We start from the raw sequence: 23,510 nt of genomic DNA, 5'->3' as shown, positions 1-23,510 counted from the left end.
CTTTGCACTTCAGCTCTATTTCCCACACCACCAGTTCAGGTATATTGACAGCACAGCCTGGAGGAAACCGCAGAACCTAAACCAAGCTGTTCATGCTCTAAGGCTCCCACACTGCTGGCCCAGCAGTAACTTGTGCAAAAAGCTCAAAAGCCCTCAAAAAAGGGTCATCTTAGCAGTGTGGTGACCAGCAAACCCACTCCATGTTTTATCTTTCAATCATGCATGTTGAGGATGTCTCACTCCTGGCCTGTTCCTCCAGGTGATGAGAAAGACAAGAGTAGCTGAGTACCTACAATCAGAATAACCCTCTAGAGGAGCAAAAAGATGTTTAGAAAACCACCCCACAACTCTGTATGGGCAGCAGCAGAGTCCCACATGATCCCTGCACTCAAACCCACCACATCAGAAAACCAAATGGAACCAGAATCCCTGTCACCTCCAGTTTCTGCCGCCCCCAACCACTCTGCAGAGGAATTTACCCATCTGTGGAACTGCTGGGGTGGACACCCAGTGCCCATTGCTGGGCTTGAAGAGTTTCTAGCTGGGGACATCCTCTCCCAGATCTACCTTTTGATTTCCTGATCACACTTCCTCAGGGAAAAGGCCCCTGCTTGGACCTGTGCACTGAGGGTGGGTGAAACACACAACATAGGTTTTGTCATCAGTGAGCTCTTCTGTCCCTACATCTCTGTGCAGCACCACTCACACCCAGTTTGGCACGTGGTGTCCCTTGTCCCCACATCCCCCCAAGCCCACACCATGCCCTGTGCTGCCTCACCCCAGCTCCCTCCCCAGAGATGAACAAGTCAAGGGAGGAAGAGCAGTTGCTAATCCAGTCTCAGGATAATTTTCAGTACTTCCAAAATTTCTTTCCTTTTACAGCTTTTCTTCCGCTTTTTCCACTGAGCACTAATATTCTGTGTACCTTAAGTCACCCAGAAGCCTTTGGAGCTGCTGTGAACAACTCCTGCAAGTGCAGCCCATGCCAGGCCTGTGCACCTTGGGCCTCCTCACACACTGACCATCTCAGCTTGTAAACAGAAGTCATCAATCAGTATTTTAAATGGCCTTTAACCTTAACATCTGTGGCCAAAACAGTGCTCTGAGCATTTGTGACCAGCAGCCTTTCCCCCTTCAGCTTTATGCTGAGAGCAGGCAAACAATAATAAAACCCAGAGAAAATGCCTGAGTGGGACCAGAGTGATACAAGCTCTAGTCCACAGGCAGAGTTAATGTGTGCAGCAATGATGCATCTTAGTTAGGAGGAGGGAAAAAGGAGGAAGATCTCAGCAAACAATGGGTTCCTCTGACTGCAGAAACATTCCTCTGCTCACTGTCTTACCTACTTTGAAGTCAGACACAAGGGATGGGGCCTTTTTTTTATATTTTGGGTTTTTTTCTGTGATGGGCTTTCATCCCTGACATATTTAAAATGTGCTTTAACTTGGAGAAAGACAAAACTGAAATTCTCCAGGAATCCAAGTGATCCCTAAAGCCCAGAGCTCTGCACATTAATAATGTGGTTTCTTTGAAAAAATAACCCAAAAACCCAACTCAAAAGCCCAAACCATGAATGTTTTCATATTTCAAGTGGAATATGAGGACATCATACACTCTATTTATCCATGTATAGCCTACAGACAGAATTATAGCTGATTTCTCAAAAAATATTACCTCAGCTTATTTGAAAGAGCAAATGTGCAATCACTGCAGACTATAGGTGGCAGCAGGAATGTCCTTATGCTTTCATTCTGTAAGGATCAGCACTTTGGTTTATATGCCCTAAATAATGACAGAGGAACAGTTTTCCCTGTGGACTGTACTGCACATAAGATGAAGCAACTTCTGTTTCACTTCAAAACAGTCTTTCAAATCTTGATTTATTTTTCCCTGGCACTTGTTCATACTGTGCATTGATAGGGTCTCATATGGAGCGACCTGATGGAAGTATCAGGGAAGATTTACAGTTTTTTGACAACATCCTGGTGATGGATTGATATAATCAGCACAGAAATCATATCAGACAAAGGCAGAGTTACAGACAGATAAAATCCTTCATTTCACAAGAGATTCTCCGAAATGACACTGAGAGGTTAGGGATGTTTATCTATGAGCTAATAACTCTTTTCCTGTTTTATTGTTCTCACTTGAAATCTGAGGCTGTTTCTGAGGTTCTGAAGTGCAGCCAGTTCTGAGGAAAATGTCACTGCTCTCTCCTGCCCTGCCTGAAAAGGGGAAGCCAAGCCATGCTCCAGCTACATGGGACTGTCAAGGGAACAGCACAGGCCACTGCTGCCCTCACAGGCCTTTTTCAGAGCAGGTGGCACAGGCAGAGACTGGTCATTAACCCCAGATCCCTCCGGCTTTCTCCACTTTTCAAGGAGCCACATGTAAGGCCTGAGTGCAGACTCCCAGGGAAAGTACATCAGAATGATGGGGTATTTCCCTTTCTACTCCATTCTGTTCACCAGTTACATTCCAACATTTTAATGCAACTTGAACTAGAAAAGAGGATAGGAGATGTTAAGTAAAATGCATTTTTTGTTTTGAAGATGTGGAGTAATCAACAAAAAAAGTAGGAGATTCTTGCAGAAGGCAGATTACAATTATATTCCTGGCTTTTGGGAGTGCCTCTCTATGCTGCCTTAACACAGAACCTCAAAATGCACACCCCTGATTCAGAATCCTTTGATGGGGTTCAAAAACTGAATCTGGATCTTATCTCCTACATAAGGGAATGGAAGTCTCTTTTTCTTTTCCTATAAAATGTATAGAAGTGTCTAAAGTCCCTGAAAAGGACCAACTCTTGTTCAAACCACAAGAACGAAAAAAAAATACAGAAAGAAAGATTAAATACTAGAAAATATTATTAAAAGAAGGTTTAACATTTCAAATTCAAGTTTTCTCCCATTCATGTATCACCATATTTTTTGTTATGACCCGAAGTACATCATAACACTCGGCCTCCTCAGTTTTTCTGCAGCTCCTGAAGAAAACTCTCCTGGTGGGAGTCAGTGCCAGAGCATCCACCTGGACTTAGCACAGCTCCTGCACTCAGCCCAGGCCAAGGCTCACTTTGAAAGGAGAATAAATGGATGGAGACAGACTGTCAGCAGGGCTGCTGCCCCTTCACATGAAATTAACAGACACTATTTCTCTGACTAATTCTGAAAAACCAAAAAAAGCAAGGCCTTAGTGAACAACACACATCATTATTTAATCTTATTTGTTGGCCTGGAGTTTTTATCACCTTCCATGGTGACAAATCTTTTCTGGTTTGAAACCTCTGTTGTATGACAGATTTAGCACCACACCTATTAGAAGTATTCTTACCTGTAATTAAATCATGAGGACCTACAGATCTGCCACACTTCCCATCCAGGATGTGCTGTGAAGATGTGTGGAGCTGTTGGATAGCTAAGCACTCGCTGAGTACATCTTGCTCAATATCAGTACAGGACTTTAGCTACAAGAGGAAGACAAAAGAAACATTGTGTTACATAGTAAAATCAAATTATTTACAACTAACTTCATATATCTCCTTAAGGATTATATATAGAAGGAAAAAATGCCATTCTTAGGAACTCAGTGTAATTAAGAATGTGTGTTGTACTTGGTACTTGTAATTAGAGATGACTTTGGTTTTCTGAAGTGCACAAGTTAAGTGTGCTAATCTTACATCAACAACCAGTTTGCTTCAAAAAATAATGTACCCTGTGTTCCTTCAAACCTTCCTGAATAATTGAACTGCACATTTTCAGGCTTTCTGTAGTTTCTTGGATTCTGTGGCAAAAGGTTTGCATCACCCTGTAACTGTGACACTTGGAAAGACATTTGATAGGGAAAGAAAAGCGTTTGTGCTGATCAGATTAGAACCGGCAGAGCGAGGCGCTGTCGGTGATGGGGAAGAGGTACCACTCACGTGTCAGCTGTGCTCCATGGAAATTAAAGCTCTGGCAAAAGGGTCTGAAGCAAACTCTCAAAAACCACAATGTCGATCATATTAAAAACAGCAGGAGAGGAGAATTAAGAAAGAAAAGCATTTCTAATTCCCTTTCAAACATGCTGATGCTGCCAAGCTTTTGTCATAACAGAGTGATTGCATTACACAAACAGCCATCATATTGTACAGCCATTAATAAATAGTTATTGTCCTTATGGGTACAGCCTCACATACCCATCTCCCCTGGGCTTGGGTATTCTAAATAAAGGGCCCAGGCAAACCTTCTCAGAATTCTGCTCTACAGCCATTTGTGGGCTCGAGATAAACATCTGACATTTGGATCACAAGTGCATCTGCAGCCAATTAAACTACTACTAAATTAACAGCTAACTTTCTCCTGTTTTGTTTCTGTAAAGCCCTTCAGGACAACCAAATATCATCACTGCACTAATCCTCTAAGCTATGAACTAAGTGCTCAGGATTCCTTTGATACAAGTCTAAGCTCAGGCATTTTGTTTTGCATCAGAGATGGCACATTTTGGTAGCATATCTCAACCAAGACATGTTGGCAGAACAGCTTGTTAATTTTTCTTTCTTGGCTAGGTCATTTCCACTCAGAACTCTTGGGAAGCTGATACCAACAGACAACTGCCTTTGCTGAGTTATAACCAAAAACGAGCGAGTGAGTATAAACAGTCTTTTCCCTTTTTTCCTACGTCTGAAATCCAAAGTAGGCTGTTCAGTAACACTGGGATTTATTTAGTTGTGAAAGGTGTTGGAGTTTTTTAATATATTTAAGTGAAATACTTAGAGGGGGTTCTTGTTTCTTTATCAGCCAGGTTTGCTTTGATCCTTTTTAAGAGAGCCTGAGCAAAACACAAAACACAAAAATCTGCTGCTTTTTCAGGTGCCTTTTCATTTGAGGAAAAAAAAGTCACAGGATCAAGTATTCATAAAGTTATCACAGATAAATGAGACAGGAAATCTGAAGATGATTTCAAACCACTGGAGGAGTACAGATTTAGACTGGTCTACCAAATAAGGTGTGGGAGGCAAGTTACTAATATTATTTTAAGATAGATTTGATAAGTCTTTACGAGGCTGTGTACATGCACACAGGAAAATTCCTCAAGGCAGGAGATTAAGTGATATGAAACCCTGGATATTGATGTCTTGGTGCATCCAAGCAGCCTGAGTTTGCAGCTGCTGTTAACAAATTTGTCCAGGATTGATTCTGTGCTTCAGGCTTCCTGCTGCTGATGCAGAAATACTTTGTGCCCTCTCATGCAAAGTTTGGATTTGGGTTTTTTTTCCCATCTTGCTCTGTAGAAATGGAACAAGGCCTCAGGAGGTGACAAGGTGTATCAGTGGGGACTGTCTCTAGATGTAAAGGATGGTGACATGCTAATGCATTTAGCTCAGTACACAGAGCTGAACAAATGACACCCAGGTTTGGTGTTAGGAAATAATTCCCTCCTTGTTTCTCTGAAGTATGCCAGAAAGCACAGGAAGGAAAAATGGGAAAGTTCTCTTCTTTGGAATAGGAAGCACAGTTGCTTTCCACAATCTGCTGAGAATTTCATGTAAGAAACCTTCCTGTTACAAAGATCTTGCAATTGCAGAAGACTCCAGTGTCACAATCACCCTCTTTTTGTGGCCAATTACTGCTATGGCCTTCTGACTCTTACTCTCATTACAGAGAATTAATTACATAGAATGAATCAATTACTGCCATGGCACTCTGACTCTTACTCTCATTACGAGCTAAAAGTTTAATCTAGGGAAGTGTTGGGAATTTTGTGACCTGTGGGACACACATGCAGAGCACATCCTGTGGAACCTTCTAAAGCTGAGAGCTGTAGGGAAACCACAAGGCCTGGTAATACAAAATTGGGATGGAAAACTAGGTAGTGGCCAGGCTAGATAAAACCTCTGAGTAGAGCTGATATGTGCAAAGACTTGATTCCATGAACACCTGGATGGTGCTGGGCCCGTGTGTCTCCCTGCACAAAGCTCACTATGCAGTGAGTGATCCATGAGTATCTGACACAGCGTGCAGAGCTCTGGCCACTGATGTGCTGGGAGCTGCTACTCAGACTGCACACATCTGGCAGAGAGAAGGGTTACAGGGAGAATTTTGGGACACACAGCTGTCCTGGGAAAGGGGACTCTACGTTCAAACTGCTGAAAACTCTACAACAGGAGCAGCAGGAGGGAAGGGGGCACGGCTGACACAAGGACACCTCTTCTATTCCAAGTCCTCTTCTCCTACATTTCCACTGTATCCTGGCTTAGTTTCATTTGTGTTTTAGACGATCTGCCAACATGTACTTTAGTAAATACCATCAGTTAGTGCTGATTGCAGAGACTCGGTGCATGGATATTTTATGTGAATGACAGCACAATTCGGGCTTGTGCATAAAAGATGAACAGGAGAATAAATGCTAGGAAAGAAAGCGTGGGGCAAACTGAAATTAGAGGGTGGCAGCCTTTGAAAGTACACATATATAAGGTGGTTTAGTTAACAACAGTGATTAAAACCCAGGGAAATCAGCTCCTTTTAAGTTTTATTCTGTGATATTGCAGAAAAACTGACATGAAAATATATGAATTAAAAATGACTGCATTGAGGAGCTCTGGGGATGTGTCACTCCTTGCCTGCTCTTACCTTCTTACGCACCTGCTGCTCTTTGGCCGAGTGAGCCTTGACATGCTTGCGCAGGGAGCTGGGGTCGGTGTAGCGCTTGGAGCAGCCGGGAATCTGGCAGGCATAGGGCTTCTGGGAACGGAGCAAAGGGACAGATGTCACACCCCTGTGCCTGCCCCAGCCAGCACAGGGAGCGCTGCAGGATGGGCACACACAGTGCAGGACAGATGTCACACCCCTGTGCCCGCCCCAGCCAGCACAGGGAGCGCTGCAGGATGGGCACACACAGTGCAGGACAGATGTCACACCCCTGTGCCCGCCCCAGCCAGCACAGGGCACACACATGAGCTGCTCTCTCTCTCTTTGCTGGGCCCACGTTTGCTCTGTCTCCTCTAAGCTCACAAACCAGGCACGATGCAAACAGAAGTGATCCTGCACTGGCACACTGGATATGGTTTACTGGGCTGAGCTAAATGCTAGTGAGGTAGAACTGAAAGGGTTTTGAGAGCATTTCTTTTATCCCTAGCCTTTACAGCAAACAAAATTATCATGGCATCACCCACTATAAAGACAAGACATTCTGGTTTTGAGTTCTGATTTACATAAATTTTACAAGGATTGCTGGGCACTGGTGAGACCCCACCTCGAATCCTGGGTGCAGTTTTGGGCCCCTCACAACAAGAAAAGCATTGAGGGGCTGGAACATGTGTGGAGAAGGGCAATGGAGTTGGGGAACAGTCTGGAGAATAAGGAGTAGCTGAGGGAGCTGGGGGGGGGGCTCAGCCTGCAGAAAAGGAGGCTCAGAGGGGACCTTCCCAGTGACTGAAATCCTCACTGAATTCTTCTTGTGGCTATGCCTATTCCCATCAAATGGAATACTATCTCTGGCTTACAGAACAAACTCCAAATGAAGGTGCAATTGCCAAAATGAGCAAAGGCACTTTTTATTAAGTAACCATTGGCTTAAATGCCAGCAAAATAGCGCTCACAAAGCACAGCTCACAAAGCTTTACAGTTGAATGGAACATTCTTTTGCCCTCTGTTTTCTTGCCTCATCTATCAACATTACCTCAGCTTTCTCACTAGGACTAGCAAATCCTTTTGGTGTCTTCTCAAAGGTAGAAAACTGGTTTGCCATGACCTCGATGTCACATTCTTTAATCCCCTTGGTTTCAGAAGGAGGATGTACAGAAGGGAAAAAATCCCACCAGTTTTGGGAGAAGTGACTGTGAGGTCCTTTACACCCAGTTTCTGTGCTCCTGGAGGAGTGCTGATGTGCCCTTTTTACCACAAGGACAGACAGGTTCCCTTTGTTCTGCTCCTGCCTAGGAGAAGGATCTACTTCCAGATGATTTAGTAGGGATTCCATCAAACTAGCACACACCAGTAAGTGAAATGATTTACTGATTCTTCTTTGGAGAAGATAAATGGTGGAGTGACCTCTGTTGAGAAGCTTTAAAACCAATTCCAAATGTACTCAGTAAGGAAAAAGCAGCCTATATAAACCCCCTTTCTTTGTAAGTACCTCCAGAGGACAAATATTGCTGCTCTGTCCAGCCAGCAGGAAATTTCTTAAGGAATAATAGAATCATTCACCAATTCATGACCTTACAGGCTAACACAGCACCTACACAGAAAGTTAAAGGGCAAAGGAGATTTATTGAGAGTGTCTGGAACATAGAGAACTGACACCTGAGGAAAAGCTATGGAAAACTTTAACAAATCCCTTGGCAGAAAAACTATCAGAGTATTTTTCAAATCACTGATGTCATTCAAATTAGTGATAAAATCATTCAACTCAGTCATAGGGAAACAATATGAGAATGTGATCACCCTTACAAAGGTTCATGGCTATTTGCTCTGACATTCCAGGCAGTTGTTTGGTGCAGCAGCACCATCCTGTAGCTCTGCTGTTTTTTATGTTCACATAAGCACACAATTCTCTGAGCTTGAACCACAGGGCTTCAATTAAATCAAGTAAGTGGAACTCAGTTACTGTGTGCAGGACTACAGAAACAGTTTTAGAGAACTTGCAGTGGAATAGCACGAAGGATGTTTTTAGATATTTAAGAAAGTTATTAGAAAATTATTACTGTACCTTTCTCCTGATTTATGAGCATTTCAGATAATAAAGACAGAGATAAAGGAAGAAGAGAAGAAAAGAAAATAGAAAGTTAAGACATTTGTCTTCAATATTGCATAGACAACACATACAAAGAATTTGTGCTCATTTTACTAACCATGTCAGTTCTCTCTTAAAACTAATAGATGGCATTCCATTTGTGAGTTTAGCTAATAAAAAATACATCTACTAAATTCAGGCAATTAAATTTAAAAACTGCATGCAATTTAGTATATCCATATTCAAAAGAGATGCAAATTACAAATTCAAATATCTCAGGTTGACTTTCAAATAAATAAAACATTGTTATTTTAAGTGTGCTTTGGTTTGGAAAATGTGACTGACTTGCTTCTCTTACTTGTTTGTTTTTGCAAGGCATAATGTACATTAGACATTCCTTAATGCTGCACTGTCTGAAATGTGTAACTGCTTAAAAAGTAAATATCAATTAAACTCAAAAGTTCTGCCCCATAAACACTTGGCCAAACGAAACCATATATTTGCTCATTTGAAAAAGACAAAGGAATAACTCTGCCTGTTATTCTTTACAAGTTTTATGCTGAAGACATGACTGGTCTGCAAAGCTGTCTCATTGCTTTCTTCCCCCATGATCTGGTGATTTCATTTCAGTAGAACCCAAGACACTTGACAGGCTCCCATCCTCCCTGTGAGACAAGTGAGAAGAGCTGCAGAGCCGAGCCAAATCTACCAACTGCAGAGAATAAAAGAGTGTGTTTCTCACAGTTAATTCTGATGGAGGGTACTTAACCGATTCCATGGAGTTATGAGACAGATTTATTTTCACTTTTTACAAAATTACTGTCCACAACTGAGGTGCATGTACCTTCCACTGAGAGGTCTGAACAGCTTTTGCCTTCACTCAGAACACTCACTGAAGGGGACAGAAGTGAGACAATGACACACATTTGGTGCAGCAGCAGTGACTCAGCTTTCACTCAGCTACACCTTATTGAGCTGCTGCCTCCTCTTACTGGAAGAGGAACAATGGCAGAGTTTGCTGAGTAACTCACTCCTCAGCATGAGTAACACAACATAATTGCCTCTCTGTGATCAAGACTTTTTCACTTCTCAAAGCACACACAGTTCAAAACCAAACACACTTGCTCATAGCTGAGTTTTCTAAAACTCTCCTCATGAAAAGGCCAAGTCCCCCCGCAGTTGCAGAACCGATTGTGTACCAGGACCACTGGAAAACTCGGTGCAGCTCCCAGTATGAAATCATGCTTACGGTATCCAGGTGTGTCCGCTGGTGCTTTGCCCGGTCACTGGAGTTGCTGAAAGCCTTCTGGCAGCCAGGATGCTGACACAGGTATGGCTTCTCCCCAGTATGACTCCGGAGGTGAATCTTGAGGTTCTCAAGCCTAGAAAATGCCTTGTTGCACCCTTCAAACTGAAAAACGTCATAAAAAAATCACTGTAAGGTTCTATTAAATAAACCATGTGCAGCCACAATGAGAACAGTGTAAGAACCAAGTTGGACATGCAATAAATCAACCAACATTCAAACATCTGTGGAAATTTATGGATGAAACACAACATATTGTGCTGTTCATTTAATCTGTCACCGAAGACACGGTGTGCAGCTCAGTAATAATACAAGGGTTATAAATATCTCACACATTCTGACTGAGCTGAACACCTAAAGACACGGTGTCGGTGCAGAAAATTTAAAGAAAGAACAAGTGTTCTGAGGAGTCCTCTGGGATGTTAACTGGCACAGGAACCACTGTGGGCAATAACAATTAGCTGCTACAGACAGAGAGTAAGAGAAGCTGGCGGGTTAGAACCTGGTTTCAGGTGTCTGAAATATTATACACTGGAGCAGATGAGCACGGACTATTACAGGAAGACCTGATCCATTTGAAGATCAATCCAAAGGAACTCTGCTGTTATTCTGCACCCTTTTCTTCACTAGCTGTATCATTCAGAGCTGTTCTCAGCATTTATACAAGCAGTAACCTGAGCAATTCTGACTTCTTAAGCACCCGTTTCATTAGGGAGCTGCAATAAAATGCTGCATAGCTTTCATAACAGAAGTCACTGTTTCAAATTAAATCTGAATAAATATATAAGTAAAATTTCCAGCTACTAGGCCAAGGGAAGGGTTTTTTGCGTTGAAGTTTCAGTGTTACAGACAACAGGCAGTGGAGGCACTGTCTGTAGGATGGGAACTCTCCCAGGTAAGCACAAATACTCGTGTGTGCACATTCGTGCACCTGCAAACACACAAAATGCACTCAGATATTGCACATGTTCAAATACTTACATGCAAATACTAAAGTGATGGAATGCATATTCTTTGCCCACTCTGCACATATTGCTGTTTCACGGCAGTGCACATCTTCTCATGCCTCTACACAGATAAAAACCTGGCTCCTTCAAGGATTTGAGATCTCAAGGAATATATTTGAAAAACACAACCCAATCCACCTTCCTGTCAACACTAAGAGCAATTCTGAAACATAGTAGGTGTATCTTCATAGAATGGTTTGGATTGGAAGGGACCTTAAGGGTCCCTAGTTGCAAGCCCTGCCGTGGGCAAGGGACACCTGCCACTATCCCAGGTTGCTCCAAGCCCTGTCCAACTTGGCCTTGAGCAATTCCAGGGATGGGGCAGCCACAGCTTCTCTGAGCAATCTGTTCCAACCACTTTTTCTAGAAGCCACAACTTTTTCTATGATTCTTGCTCATAAACAATGAAATCCTGACTCTCACAAAATCAGCAAATGCTTTGTCACTTCCTTTTGCCAAGTCAAGATTTTGCTCAGCAGCTTTCCAGGAACCTGTGGCTCCTCAGATGGCATCACAGAAGTCACCACCCTGCCAATCTTGCTTGTTACACACACCTCTGACACATATCAGGGCATGCAAACTGCAGACTGGCTGTGGCATCCAGCAGTGCAGGGGGAGAGATGGGAAGGGAGAGCAGCTGCAGATGGAGGAGCATTGCAGGTGCTACAACCTGGAGACACCTGATCTCCCAGGGCCTGCCAAAGGTGATGGAGGAAGGCCCACCACATTCTGCTCATCCCAGTGTGTTTTCTAAATACCTCAGCGCAGCAACCAAAGTGATTCCTGAGCCAGCACTTCACGTTGCAGGCTGTGTCCTGGCACTGGATGCAGATCAGCTCTGCACACTACAGGCAGAGGAGTTTCTGGCACTTCTCTGCCTGTCCCAGCCACTCACACATCAAAGGATCAATGTGGCCCTTACTGCCATAAATATTTCAGAGTCCTGAGCAGTACCCTGTCTGAATGGCATACTGGGTATGTGTACAGACAGCTATCTGATGTGTATATATTTTGCATCTTTTCCCATCACAGCCATTGTGACAGATCCACAAAATCACCTGGAGACATGCAGTCCATGAGATCAGAAGCTTTGTTTGGCCACGACCCACCTCTGAACACTTGAGCTGGTGCAAGGAGGCAGGGGGGGCAGGGTTTGGAAATGACCAAAGCCACCAAGGCTTCAAAAAAACCAAATTTTTTTCACAAGCATCACTAAAAATCTGACTAAGATTCTGGATGGAGCAATTTGAAATGTGCAAAATTGCTTAGGTCTATGAAAAATAGAGCAGAGTTCAGCAAATTCATACTTCTCACAGGACATTCCATGAAGCTGAGTGAATGTTCTGAGGTCCTAAAGATCACGTTTTTCCTTTTTGTTCCCAATCTTCCTCCTTTCCAACCTCCTTTGATTAGTGTGCCCACAGTGTGGCATCCCCTTGAAGTACTATCCCTTTCATCTCTCTTGCAGGTCACCTTCAAGCACTGAGAGGCTGCTCTAAGTCTCCCTGGGAGCCTTATCCAGGCTCAACAAGCCCAACTCTCTCAGCCTTTCTTCTAAGAAAAGATGTTCCATCCCTTGGAACATTTTTGTGTTCCTTCATCCCCCAGCCTGTGTTGATACCACGGGTTGCCCTGAACCAGCTGCAGGACCCTGGACTTGGCCTTGTTTAAACCCCATGGGCCACTTCCGGAGCTTGTCCAGGCCCCTCTGGATGCCACCCCATCCTTCAGGAGTGTCAACTGCACCACTCAGCTTGGTGTCACCCACGAATTTGCTGAGACTGCACTTGGTCCCACTACAGACCCCCAAGGGACACCACCTGTCACCGATGTCTGAACATTGAGTCTCTCACCACTCTGGATGTGACCATCATTCCTCATCCACTGAGCACTCCAGCCATCAAATCCATCTCTCTCCAATTTAGAGAGAAGGATCTTGACCCTCAGAATGATTTCTAACACATTATCAGTCTTCAGTTCCATAACTAGACCCAATGCAAAGTAGCAAGGTATGCAGAATAATCCAAACTTCATAAAGTCCAGCTCCACTCTCATTGATGTCAGTAGCAAAAATTCCAACAGCAAATGTCCTAAAACATCTAAACACAAGCTCAATTTAAAACACATGAAAGCACATAAATTTAAGAGTTTGCTGGATTGACACCTTCAGGGAGAGAAGGAGCAGGCCCTACCAGAAATGCTCAGAGCTGCAGTGTAAGCAGCAACACTCAAACAAATATGGGCTTATTTACAGACCCTTCTTCTGTGGTCAGCTGCCTTTTCTTGGTAAGAATGTCCAATGCCTTCAGCAGTAAGGTTCCTCCATCACCACAAATGCTTGGACATTCAGAGCTTTTCTTATTTATGTTATTATTTCCTAATTCACAGTATTTGTATTACCCAGGTCTATTAAACTGGGTAACAGACACTGGGATGGTCCCAATGCAGTGATAAACTCAGGATAAACATGTCAGGTGGAAAAATACACCAGCAAAGAGAATGATGTGACTGCAATACTCAGATTTTCAAGCTGGCAAAGGCTGGGTTGGTGAAGCAGAAATTCCGTTCAAGAGGAAAGCAGTGGGGACAAGAACCTTGCCACAAGTGATGAGAAGAGAGGAAGCTGAAGATGAAAGGTCTCAAAGGAAGGAAGGAATGGAGTTGGTGCAAAGAGCTGAGCAGAGTGGGGCTGAGAAGCCACTCAGAGCTGCAGGAAGAGTTGCACTTTGAAGGACACCTTTTTTCAGCTCTCTGATTTCTGGATCTGCTGTTTGTATCTCTCCCAGTTTGTCCCTACAGAAGTGCACAATATGGAAACAGCTTCCCTGAAGTGGTGCAACAACTTCAACTGGGCTGCTGTTGTTGTAAGGTAGTTCTTGGGTTTAACTGCTACTCACCAACTCTTTTAACCCTTCCCCCTACTCTTACTACTTGGAGTGGATTTTCATTTACACTATATATAACTACTCTAGGAAAAATGAGCGGCTCATTCTCCTTAAATACCCTCCAGGAAGATCCAGCCATCCCACAAGTGTCTCAGCTTCAGCTACAAAGAACAAATGTTCAGTTTTGAAAGGGCTTCAGGATGGCAACAGCTATTTTATCAACTGAGAAGGCCACTTAGGGGATCTCCCAGACATCTGGCCCCAATCTGTCACTGCTTAATCCTACAATCCTAAACATTTTGTGGACGTTTGATGCCTGGGATAACTGTAACAAATGCTGCATGATCCTCAAAGTCTGTAAATGTCAACAGAGCTCTTAAACAAGTTTCATCAATAAAAATAATAATTACATTGCAATTACTACTTTTGTCTTTGCTGTGAGATCATTAATGCTGCACACACCCAAGCACAGAGACAAAACAATGCCACATGATTACAGGAAGAACACAATGCAATTATTGGGTTTTATAACTACTGCTGCTTTCCGAACAGGGCTTCTACCAGGAAAAAATACCTTGTAGAAGTTTATGGGACTAAACTAGTTTGTTACCATATGGAAATACACATGCTATCTTTATTTCACACTAAAATCTCACTACAGTGTCACTGTTGCAATATCATGCATTCAGAAGACATATTTATAAAAACACAGAATTATCTCACAGTGATCTAAACATATCACATTTTTCCCAACAAAGCAGTTTAATCTAATAACTGTAATTGCTTAAAATGTTTTTTCTTTGCTTCCAGATTATACTTTGAATGCACCTGAGAATGCTGCCATGCAGAAATAACAGCATGTTCCCAAGAGGGTTTATATTATCAAATGTTTACCATTTTCATAAGCGTATTTAATCATGGTCATGTCTAGCATATCTGTCAGTGGTACAGATCAGAAGAAATAAACTATAAACTAACCAGCTCAGACCATAGGGTGAAGCAATAACTGACATTTTCTTAGGAAATGAGTTATGACTGAAAAAGAGAAGCCTTCACAGTCGTAGTGCTAAATAGGTCCAGTGTGCCATTAGAGCAAGCTCATTAATATACACCTCTGCTCTCTGCTGCAAGATCAGTTAAACAAGCTGCCTTTTATTTATAGACCTAAAAGGGAAAGAGCAGGTCATATTGGCTGCTGACATCTCAGACAGCCTACAGATGGAAAACCCAAAACATTTCATTCCAAAGCATTTAATGCTATCAATAGGGAATCTGATGTCTGGTCAAAACATCCATGAACCTTATGAACATTGTGAAATGTTCTTTCTTCCCAACTGATTACAAAATTGGGAAAATTTTACTGGAAAACACACTATGAGAAAAAGGATCCTGTGAGGCTGTGTATCCCTTCTGGAGGGGAGAGAACAGCCACACCACTCTTTAAATAGCATCAATGTTTAACAGCACACTGAGGCCAATGTTGGGGCCGTGGCTGGAAGCACAGGGCTCCAAACTGTTATGAACCTCAGGAACTTAAAACACTTCAGTTGTTCCACCCCATACCACAATCAAAGTATCTGCTTTGGTGTTTTGTTTTTCCCAGCTAACTCCTGATTAGATTAATGTTTAATTTGCTGTTGTAGCTACAATGTAAAGCCCTGATCCTGCAAATAGTTGTGCATGAGTAACATGGCTCATGCAAGGAGTTTTATTAAACTCAACAGAACTATTTGAGTACATAAAAAGTCACCCATAGGAAAGAGAGTTTAACATCCTAAAGAAACCAAATTTATTTAGCCAGATTCAAACTTACAGATTTAAATTGTTGAAGCTGGTTTTTTTTTCCCCTTTGTGATTACAACTACAGTGGAAGGTAACTGTAAAATAAAAAGACCTGCCAATTTCCAGGTTTGGTTTTATTTCTGAAGCCTGTACAATTTATCTTTACAAAGTGACACTACATGCTATTTCATTTGAATGCTGGGCAATAATGCTTGTATTTTTAATTATCTGTCTTTAAAAAAAGTGTTTAGGGCTTTAGCCAGAGTGTTGTACAGCTGCTGGTCTGTAAGAGAAGAGAAGTTTAAAAGGTTCAGAACAGGAAGAAGAAAGAAAAGTGAGCCACAGTATAAATGCAATACATCCTTCACATTGTTGGGGTTTAGGGTAGTTGTGGCCAACCACTTGACATCCACACACTGTCCACCAATAGTTCATTTTTCTTTATGCTGTTGGACAGATTGTGTATTTCCTAATTATCATGAAACTGGGAAATACGAATACACTGAGAATCCCTGGAGGAGGTGTCTGAACCTCTCTGACTTAAGTAAGACTTTAGGCTGTCCTTTTTATTTCCATTTTATGAATTTTATAAGCCCCTGAACCCGCATTCCTGAACCCCCTCGGGCAGTAGCAGGAGGGATGGATCCATGAGGAATACACAGACCTGGCCCATGAAGGACTCCTTCAAGCCACGCGGTTTCGAGAGTGCCCAGGTCTGACCCTGCCCACGAGGTGATTCCCACACAATCACAGAGGTGATTCCCTCTGACTGCAGACGCAGACACCTGCCTGCCAGCAACCCCTACACGGGGCAAATGTTCCTTCCAGCACTGGAATATTCACACATTTATTTCTTCTAGTGCCAGTAGGTCACAGACTTCAGTGAGCAAACAGAGCTTTCCATACATTTTCCAGCAAACTCAAAGTATCTGGGAAACTATCAGAACATCCTATCCTTTTCACAAGACCCAATTTCTTGTATTAAAACTCTTTTTAGTAATCCTTCTTTAATCAAGAAGTATAAACATTTGTCAAAACAGGGGTAGTTGCATTTGTTTGCTGCAACATATGAGAACGAACCAGGAAAGTTGGGAATATTTTACTATCAGCAGCTTGACAGCCACAGATTTTGCCATAAGGTTTTGCTAAATATGTCATTTGGAAAGCAAACAATTTTCTGAAACCTCATTACAGTTGGACTGAATGCAGTATTATGGCTTGCAGGCAAAAATAACATTACATGAGGCAACATTTTAAAGAACAAAATGCAAAATTCATATGGTCATGTAATAAGCAAAGAAGACACCCCATGTCAGTCCCTTTATTTCCTCAGATGTAATTGGAAACTATTCTATTTGGGATTTTTTGAATAGCTTACAAGCTATTTGAAATTAAAGGACAGCACACAATCCAAGATTTGCTGTTCTAATATCTGAAGCCAGATCTGCTTGTTTTGGGGACAAAATTAAGATTGAACAAAATCAATTAAAAAACCCTCTCCATCCATGCCAGCAAAGAACCACAAATAAACTGAAATGCTTCCCTCCAGTACTTTTAGATTTTTTTTAATAAAAAGTATAGTCTCCTACATGTACTTCAAAAACTTTCTGGATCAGTAATTCATTGTCTGAATTTCCAAGGAAACATTTCCATTCCAGTTTGCATCTGAAGTAGAATCTATTTGCATCCATCTCAATCTTCAAAGAACAGTCTATACTCTTGGTCTGGGGGGGGGGGGCAATTTGACTGCAAACAGTTCTGTCCTGACAAGCAAGGTGAAAAAGGTGCTCATAATCTACTTACAGGTATGAGAGTTGGAAAGTTTGGAGTGAAGAATTAATTTGCTTAACATAAAGAATGCAGCCTCAGAGCAAAGGGAGAATCCATTACAATTGATGTGGACTAACCAGTTGGGGTAACAAAAAATAAAACAAATAGAAAAAAAGAAAATAATTAAAGAGACAACAGCAGAAAGAAGGGGAAAAAAGTAATTATAAAAAGAAAAAAAAATCTTACCCCAAAACTTATGGCTGATTAGCATAGCCTAGCATCTTAAAAGGCCAAAATACCACATGTGTGGCATGTTACAAAAGAAGATTAAAATAAAGGAAAAAATAATCCAGAGAACCATGAAGTCTCAAAACATCTGGAGTTTTATAGTAACAAGGAGGAAAAAATCAAAAACATAATTGAAAAAAGTCCACTGTGATACATTATTGTACAATGAAGCCTAATGGAATTGAAAGGAGAAGAGATGAAAAGGCAAAATAAGGGGGGGCAAAGAAATAAAAGAAACAAGAAAAGGCATTTATATTTTAAAGATGTCACTGAGGGTTTTTATCCCAGTTATTAAAAATTACACACCCTGCTTCTGTAAGCTGTTCCTGTGATGTGTTGAGCGCTCTCTTTCAGCGTAGGACATTCAGCACGCTGGGGAACTCAGCAACCCTTCTGTGCCCAGCACAGGGCACTTCTCACCCCTGGGTCTGGGACAAACATCTGCAAAGAGGACAGCAGAGAAGCTGCCTGTGCTGGTTTACATTCTGAATCTAATGGGAGATTGGAAGAGAGGCAGGACAAACATAAATTAAGAATGTTTGCTAAAAACAATGCGCAATGCTTAGTTCAGGAATTAAGCAAACAGTCTTAAGCTGTTATACTGGCATCAGACAATACTGAAATACTCTGAATGTATTCACTAACAAACACATGGAAAAAAACAAAATGAAAAGCTTCCCTCTTTATTTCATATTTTCCTTTATTTTTAATGAACCAGTAAAGGAACAAAAAGATCCTCACATAGTCCAGTCTGCCTTCGTAACATGCCAAGAGTGTGTCTAGGAACAGGAGGAGTTTCCAGTGCACCACAGACAGAGCAGCCTGGGTTAGGTCTGTGCTGTGTCTGTCTCCAGCCACAGGAAGATCTGAGCCCAGCGTGTGACAAACCTGTGTGTCACAAGCACAGTGTCATCTGGCAACAGTGAGTGTCCATCCTAACATCCCACTCATTCCCCCTGGACTCCTATTTTCTTATAATTCTGGAAAACCCAGCTCCTACCTTTGTCAAGACCAATAAATATGTTTTACAGTCATAGCTCGTCACATGTCATCGCAGCTTACAAAGTGGCTCCTGCCCTTGGCAGATCAAACAGAGGAGGATCCTCTGGATGAAATCTGATCTACAGTGGGAAATTGCTGGCTGCAGCTGACTAAACTACTCCAGCACAACCAAATTCTCTTAGGAAAGATGAAAAATAGCAGCAAGGTAACTCTTTGCCCATCAATGTAGGTTTTTTGTTGCAAATACAATTTTCTGTACGTACAGCTTGTTCATTTTCCTCACTAAATGTTGCACAAAGTTGGGAATTTTTATTGCTGGGGTTTTCTCCCATTTTAGTTAGGGTGGATCTTTTAAATCTTAAAACCTACTGTCCTTCTCATGCCCTACCCGTGCTCATTTCCACAAGCGCATAATGGAGCTTTTATCTCAAGTTATTTCAACTTGAAATTCAGCTCAGAAGAGTAAAGCTTCCCTGCAAATTGACAAACTGCATGAACTTGCCAACACTGGATGAATCTGCACAAAGCAGTGAGGACAACACACAATTTTCTCCAAGGCTGTTCTCGGCAGTGGAGTAGAAAAGCCCGTGGGACTTTCAGTGCCCAGATGGGCTCCTGCTCTTTCTGTGCCACGCTGGGCCAATCTGATTACCCATAAGTGAAGACTGAGGTCCCACCTGTAATCCAAGGCAGGCAAGGGATCTGCTAAAATGACTGTACCTGACACTCCCTCACGTGTGTAAAGCAAAGAGCCCTACAAGAGGTGCTGCTGAACTTCTGGGAGGCTGCGAGATGTGGTGGGAGCTTGTTCTCACTGCAGGGTTGGTTACCTCATTCCGCTCTCCCTTGTACCATGATTATGGAGCTTTTGGGCAAAAATGCTTGTACTTTTTATTATTTGTCTTCAAAAAAAAAAAAAAGCATTATTTGTCTCTAAAACATTAAAGCACTGGAATCTTCAAGCTTGAAGCATTTGTCTTTAAAACATTATTATTTTTTTAAAAAGCAACCCCAAGAGACACAACTCTCTCCTTCACCCACAGACCCGCTCATCACACTACAGCAGAATACCACAGAGCTCAGGGTAACACATGGAGAAGGATAATCTGAGAGAACCTTTCTCCCCTACAAATAAAGAACTCATCCTCACTTTACCCTAAGTCACTGCCTAGTCTGGCAGTGTTTGCATTTTGTCTTGCTTGGCCATGTTCATTACATGAATTAAAATCTGAGAGACTTATTCCTAGGAAAATGGCTTCAAGACCTCAACCTGCTTTAAAGGAAATCAGTTTTCTCTCCAAAGGAGATGTTAAATCAAGATCTTCCTAATGAACACCCTATTGCTACTCTTCACTCAGGGTAATTTACCACACCCACTGAACTGGTGTGGGCACTGACACCCTCCACCAACCTCTGCTCCAGTTTCAAGTGCTGGAGCTGCCTCCTGAAGCCTGTTGAGAAGATGAGCTCTGTTGAAGAGCAGTGCCAGGTCCCTCCATTCTCTACAGCACTGTGGGATTCTCTGGATAAAAGACTGTATAGCAATGTTCTTTTCTGAATAGCACTTAATGTTTTCCCACAGTCTTATTGTTTACAGGGAGTTTAGCAAGTCACTTCACTAATTTAAAATAGATTGTGTCCCACATGGGTGGATAACAATAACACATATTGGTGAATCATATGGCTTTCAAATGATATGTATGAAAAAAAAGTGCTACACATATTGTCTAAAATTTTATTGTGTGAAACCACAGTACTTAGCTCCCTACCAGCTGTGTCAACAATTCAGGATAATAAACTAATACAATTGTAGAATAACAGCAAGGTTAGTTCTGAAAATTAAAAGCTAAGATTGAAAAAGAAATGCAAAAATAAAAATATGTAAATGAATACAGATGAACATTATTTCAGGTGGGAAAAACCTGCCTCGTAAATGATGGGTCCTCATAAAATTTACATCCCATGGCACAGGCTGCAGTGTAAAAGCCTAAGAGGAAAAGGGATTATATGAGAGAAATTATTTTTAAAAGGGACAAACAGTAGGTTTTGATATCTGAGGAATCTGGTATATTACATTTTGTGTGACCATTGCAGAAGCATCCCATCTTACTACAAACTACACACCCTGGGTCAGCTTTAAAATGAAAGAATAAAAATCTTCCCTGGACTTTGTTCCAAGGTTCAGAGCAGCTTCCCATCCACGCTGAGCAGCTCAGAGGAGCTGCCTCACACACATGACGCAGCTCCGAGGCCACTGCCAAAGGACATTCCTGACATACTTGACCAATGGCAGCCCATGTACAGGAATGGCTGAGTGAGCCAGGCTCAAATAACAAAGGTTCATATTGAGCTGTCTCACATAATTTTTAATATGCTGCTAAATAAATAAAAAAAATAACTAAATAAAAGACATTTTCTAAGATAATATTTTGAGGGAAAACTGGGAAAGGAGCTCAACGGAAATAGGTTTTAAATTGAAACGTTGAACTGTAGCCCAGAAACGACAAGAAAATTAAATCTCTTTTTCTCCTGAACCCCAATAAAAAAAGTCTTAAACACTCTCAGTAGACCACAGTTTTGAAAGAAGTGAAATTATGTTATTGTCATGGATGATTATTAGAAGGTATCTGCAAGGTTTTCCTGAGAGTTATCCCTCTATCCCAGAACCTGGCAGGAAACCACAATCACTTCTGTACCTTATGTGAAGGACTTTGAAATGAAAGTGCCTCAAAATCAAATATAAGCAGCTTTCAACATGTGCATTTAATCTTCCTAGGTTAAGAAACACCCCGTGGCCACCACACTAAAGAACTGAAAACGTAAATTGAAGAAATTATATCCATATGATTAAGTAAGATTCTTAAAGAGAAACATGTTGTTAAGTACTTCATTCAGAATAAAATGAAATGCAGTAAAATAGAAGCTATTTGGAATAAATCACTGACGCACATGCTTTCTATGCAAAATGGCAGTGTTCAGCTCAGAGTGGACATCTGGAGCAAATTAGCATTATGTTGAGAATAATATAAAATTAAAACATTTAGTTTCAGCTTCTAAAATTAAATATAAAATCAGAGACCACTGTTGTGTTGGACAGCTCGCCTTGTGACTCTGATAGCAAGAGTTTATTTTGTTTTTCAAGTTGTTTATTCCTCCTATCACTGTGCTGGGAGCCTTGATGCTCCCAGGTACCACCTCTGCAAAAAGCAGTAGGCACAAGAGCTGTGTCTCACAACGTGCTGCCAAGTCCTGTTCTAGGGGTTCAGAATGAGGAGTCTGAGGCCAAGCATGGGCCAGAGAAAATTGGGTAAATCAAGAAGAAATGACCCAAAGCTACAGGCAGAACTTAGACCACACCCCAACCAAACGTCCCAGGAATGGAATGGTTCATTTTTACCTTTGCATGCTGACTCTGCACCTCCTGGCCCTGGAGAGGTCCATGTGCTGAAGGTGCTGGGTGACTTCAAGCCCTTGTGCAGCCCCTCTTAAAATTTGCTGAGCTCCTCCTGGCTGCTGGTGCCGCTCAGTTCATGTGAGGTTTGGCAGAACCAACCCACAGGAGATCTCCCAGCTCCTACCGAGGTGAGGGAGAGAAGCCTCTGCTCCTGGTGGGACCTGCCCTAATTGTTTCAGGGACAGTGGCTATTGCAAAGCTACTTCCACACCCAAACAAAGCTTCTATTCCAACTCCTGTCAATTCTGTGTGCAAACTCCAGGTGCTTAAGACAAGTGAGCATTTGTACTTCTGCTCTCATTTCCTGGAGAGATTAACTGGGATAAAAGAAGTGTATGGGGTGTAATTCCCCATAATCACTCTCTTTCCCACCTGGGTCCTCTGTGCCACTTGAGCTGCCTGCAGCCTTGGACTAGCTATACCTCAATACCTGGCCTGTCCACTTGGGCTCTGAAACAGGAAAAAGGAACATTTCTGCTTCCTTGGGGTGCCAGCCTTGGTACTTGACAAGACCACAAACTTCAGGAAGACCTAGCTTTTCTCCTGGACATCTTTCGAGATGTCCAATTTCAGCACTCTGCTCCAAACAGCTTCCCAGAATTTACTGCCTTATAAAATTGTTCATCTCCAACTAGACAAAACAGCCACCAGCAGCTGTATTTTATGAAAAGCAGAAGCCATCAGCAGCCCAGGACACTTTTGAACAACTCACACCTGATCCAGGAGCTGTTCTTGCAACTGGTGTCATGCCAAGTCAGTGGGTGACCCTGAGCAAATCACTTCAACGCCTCTGCAGAGTCTAGTCCTTCATGTGTTCTGTACTCAAACGCCTCCTCAGCAGGGACTGCATCACCACTTGTGAGGTATTTTTTGAGTATCCTGACCTCATCAGTTACTGGGGTAAAGCCTCTGAGCCAGGAGCAGAGCTCCAGAGAATCAGGACTTCCAGCAGAAGATCTATAACCATTATACCAGAGAGAATGCTGGACACTTCAGCATCTTCGGGTAGTTATTACTGCGCTCTAATACTCTCCTAGATACTTAAAAGTAACATTGAACAAGCAACCAGCAAATAGTTTATGTAGCATAAAAATGAGCTCTTTATAATATGGCTTATCTCCTTTCTAACACCGTTGTGAACATGCCAACCTTGCCACCTGTTCCTGGACTTCCTTTAAGCTAGCCCTGTCTTTCCACATGAAACCTAAATTGGATGTGCACAGCCTTGCTCCTGCACTCTGCAATGTAAACACCTGCACGTATGTTTTAAATAGCCTCACACCTCTATATGTAAAATTTCAGAC

At 42.2% G+C, this 23,510-nt stretch overlaps 1 protein-coding gene across 1 annotated transcript in view; it reads right to left on the bottom strand.

Annotated features, from left to right (window-relative positions):
* Positions 1-23,510, bottom strand: part of GLIS1 (GLIS family zinc finger 1) — a 180,579-nt gene that overhangs the window by 24,357 nt on the left and 132,712 nt on the right. Inside the window, 3 exon segments of the mRNA XM_053950810.1 lie at positions 3,334-3,466; positions 6,612-6,722; positions 9,962-10,123. Of these exon segments, the coding sequence (XP_053806785.1) occupies positions 3,334-3,466; positions 6,612-6,722; positions 9,962-10,123 (406 nt within the window).

Source organism: Vidua chalybeata, chromosome 9 (assembly GCF_026979565.1).
Source record: "Vidua chalybeata isolate OUT-0048 chromosome 9, bVidCha1 merged haplotype, whole genome shotgun sequence".
NCBI lineage: Eukaryota > Metazoa > Chordata > Aves > Passeriformes > Viduidae > Vidua > Vidua chalybeata.
The sequence above is the reverse complement of the archived record's forward strand: the minus strand, read 5'-3'. Positions and strand labels throughout refer to the sequence as shown.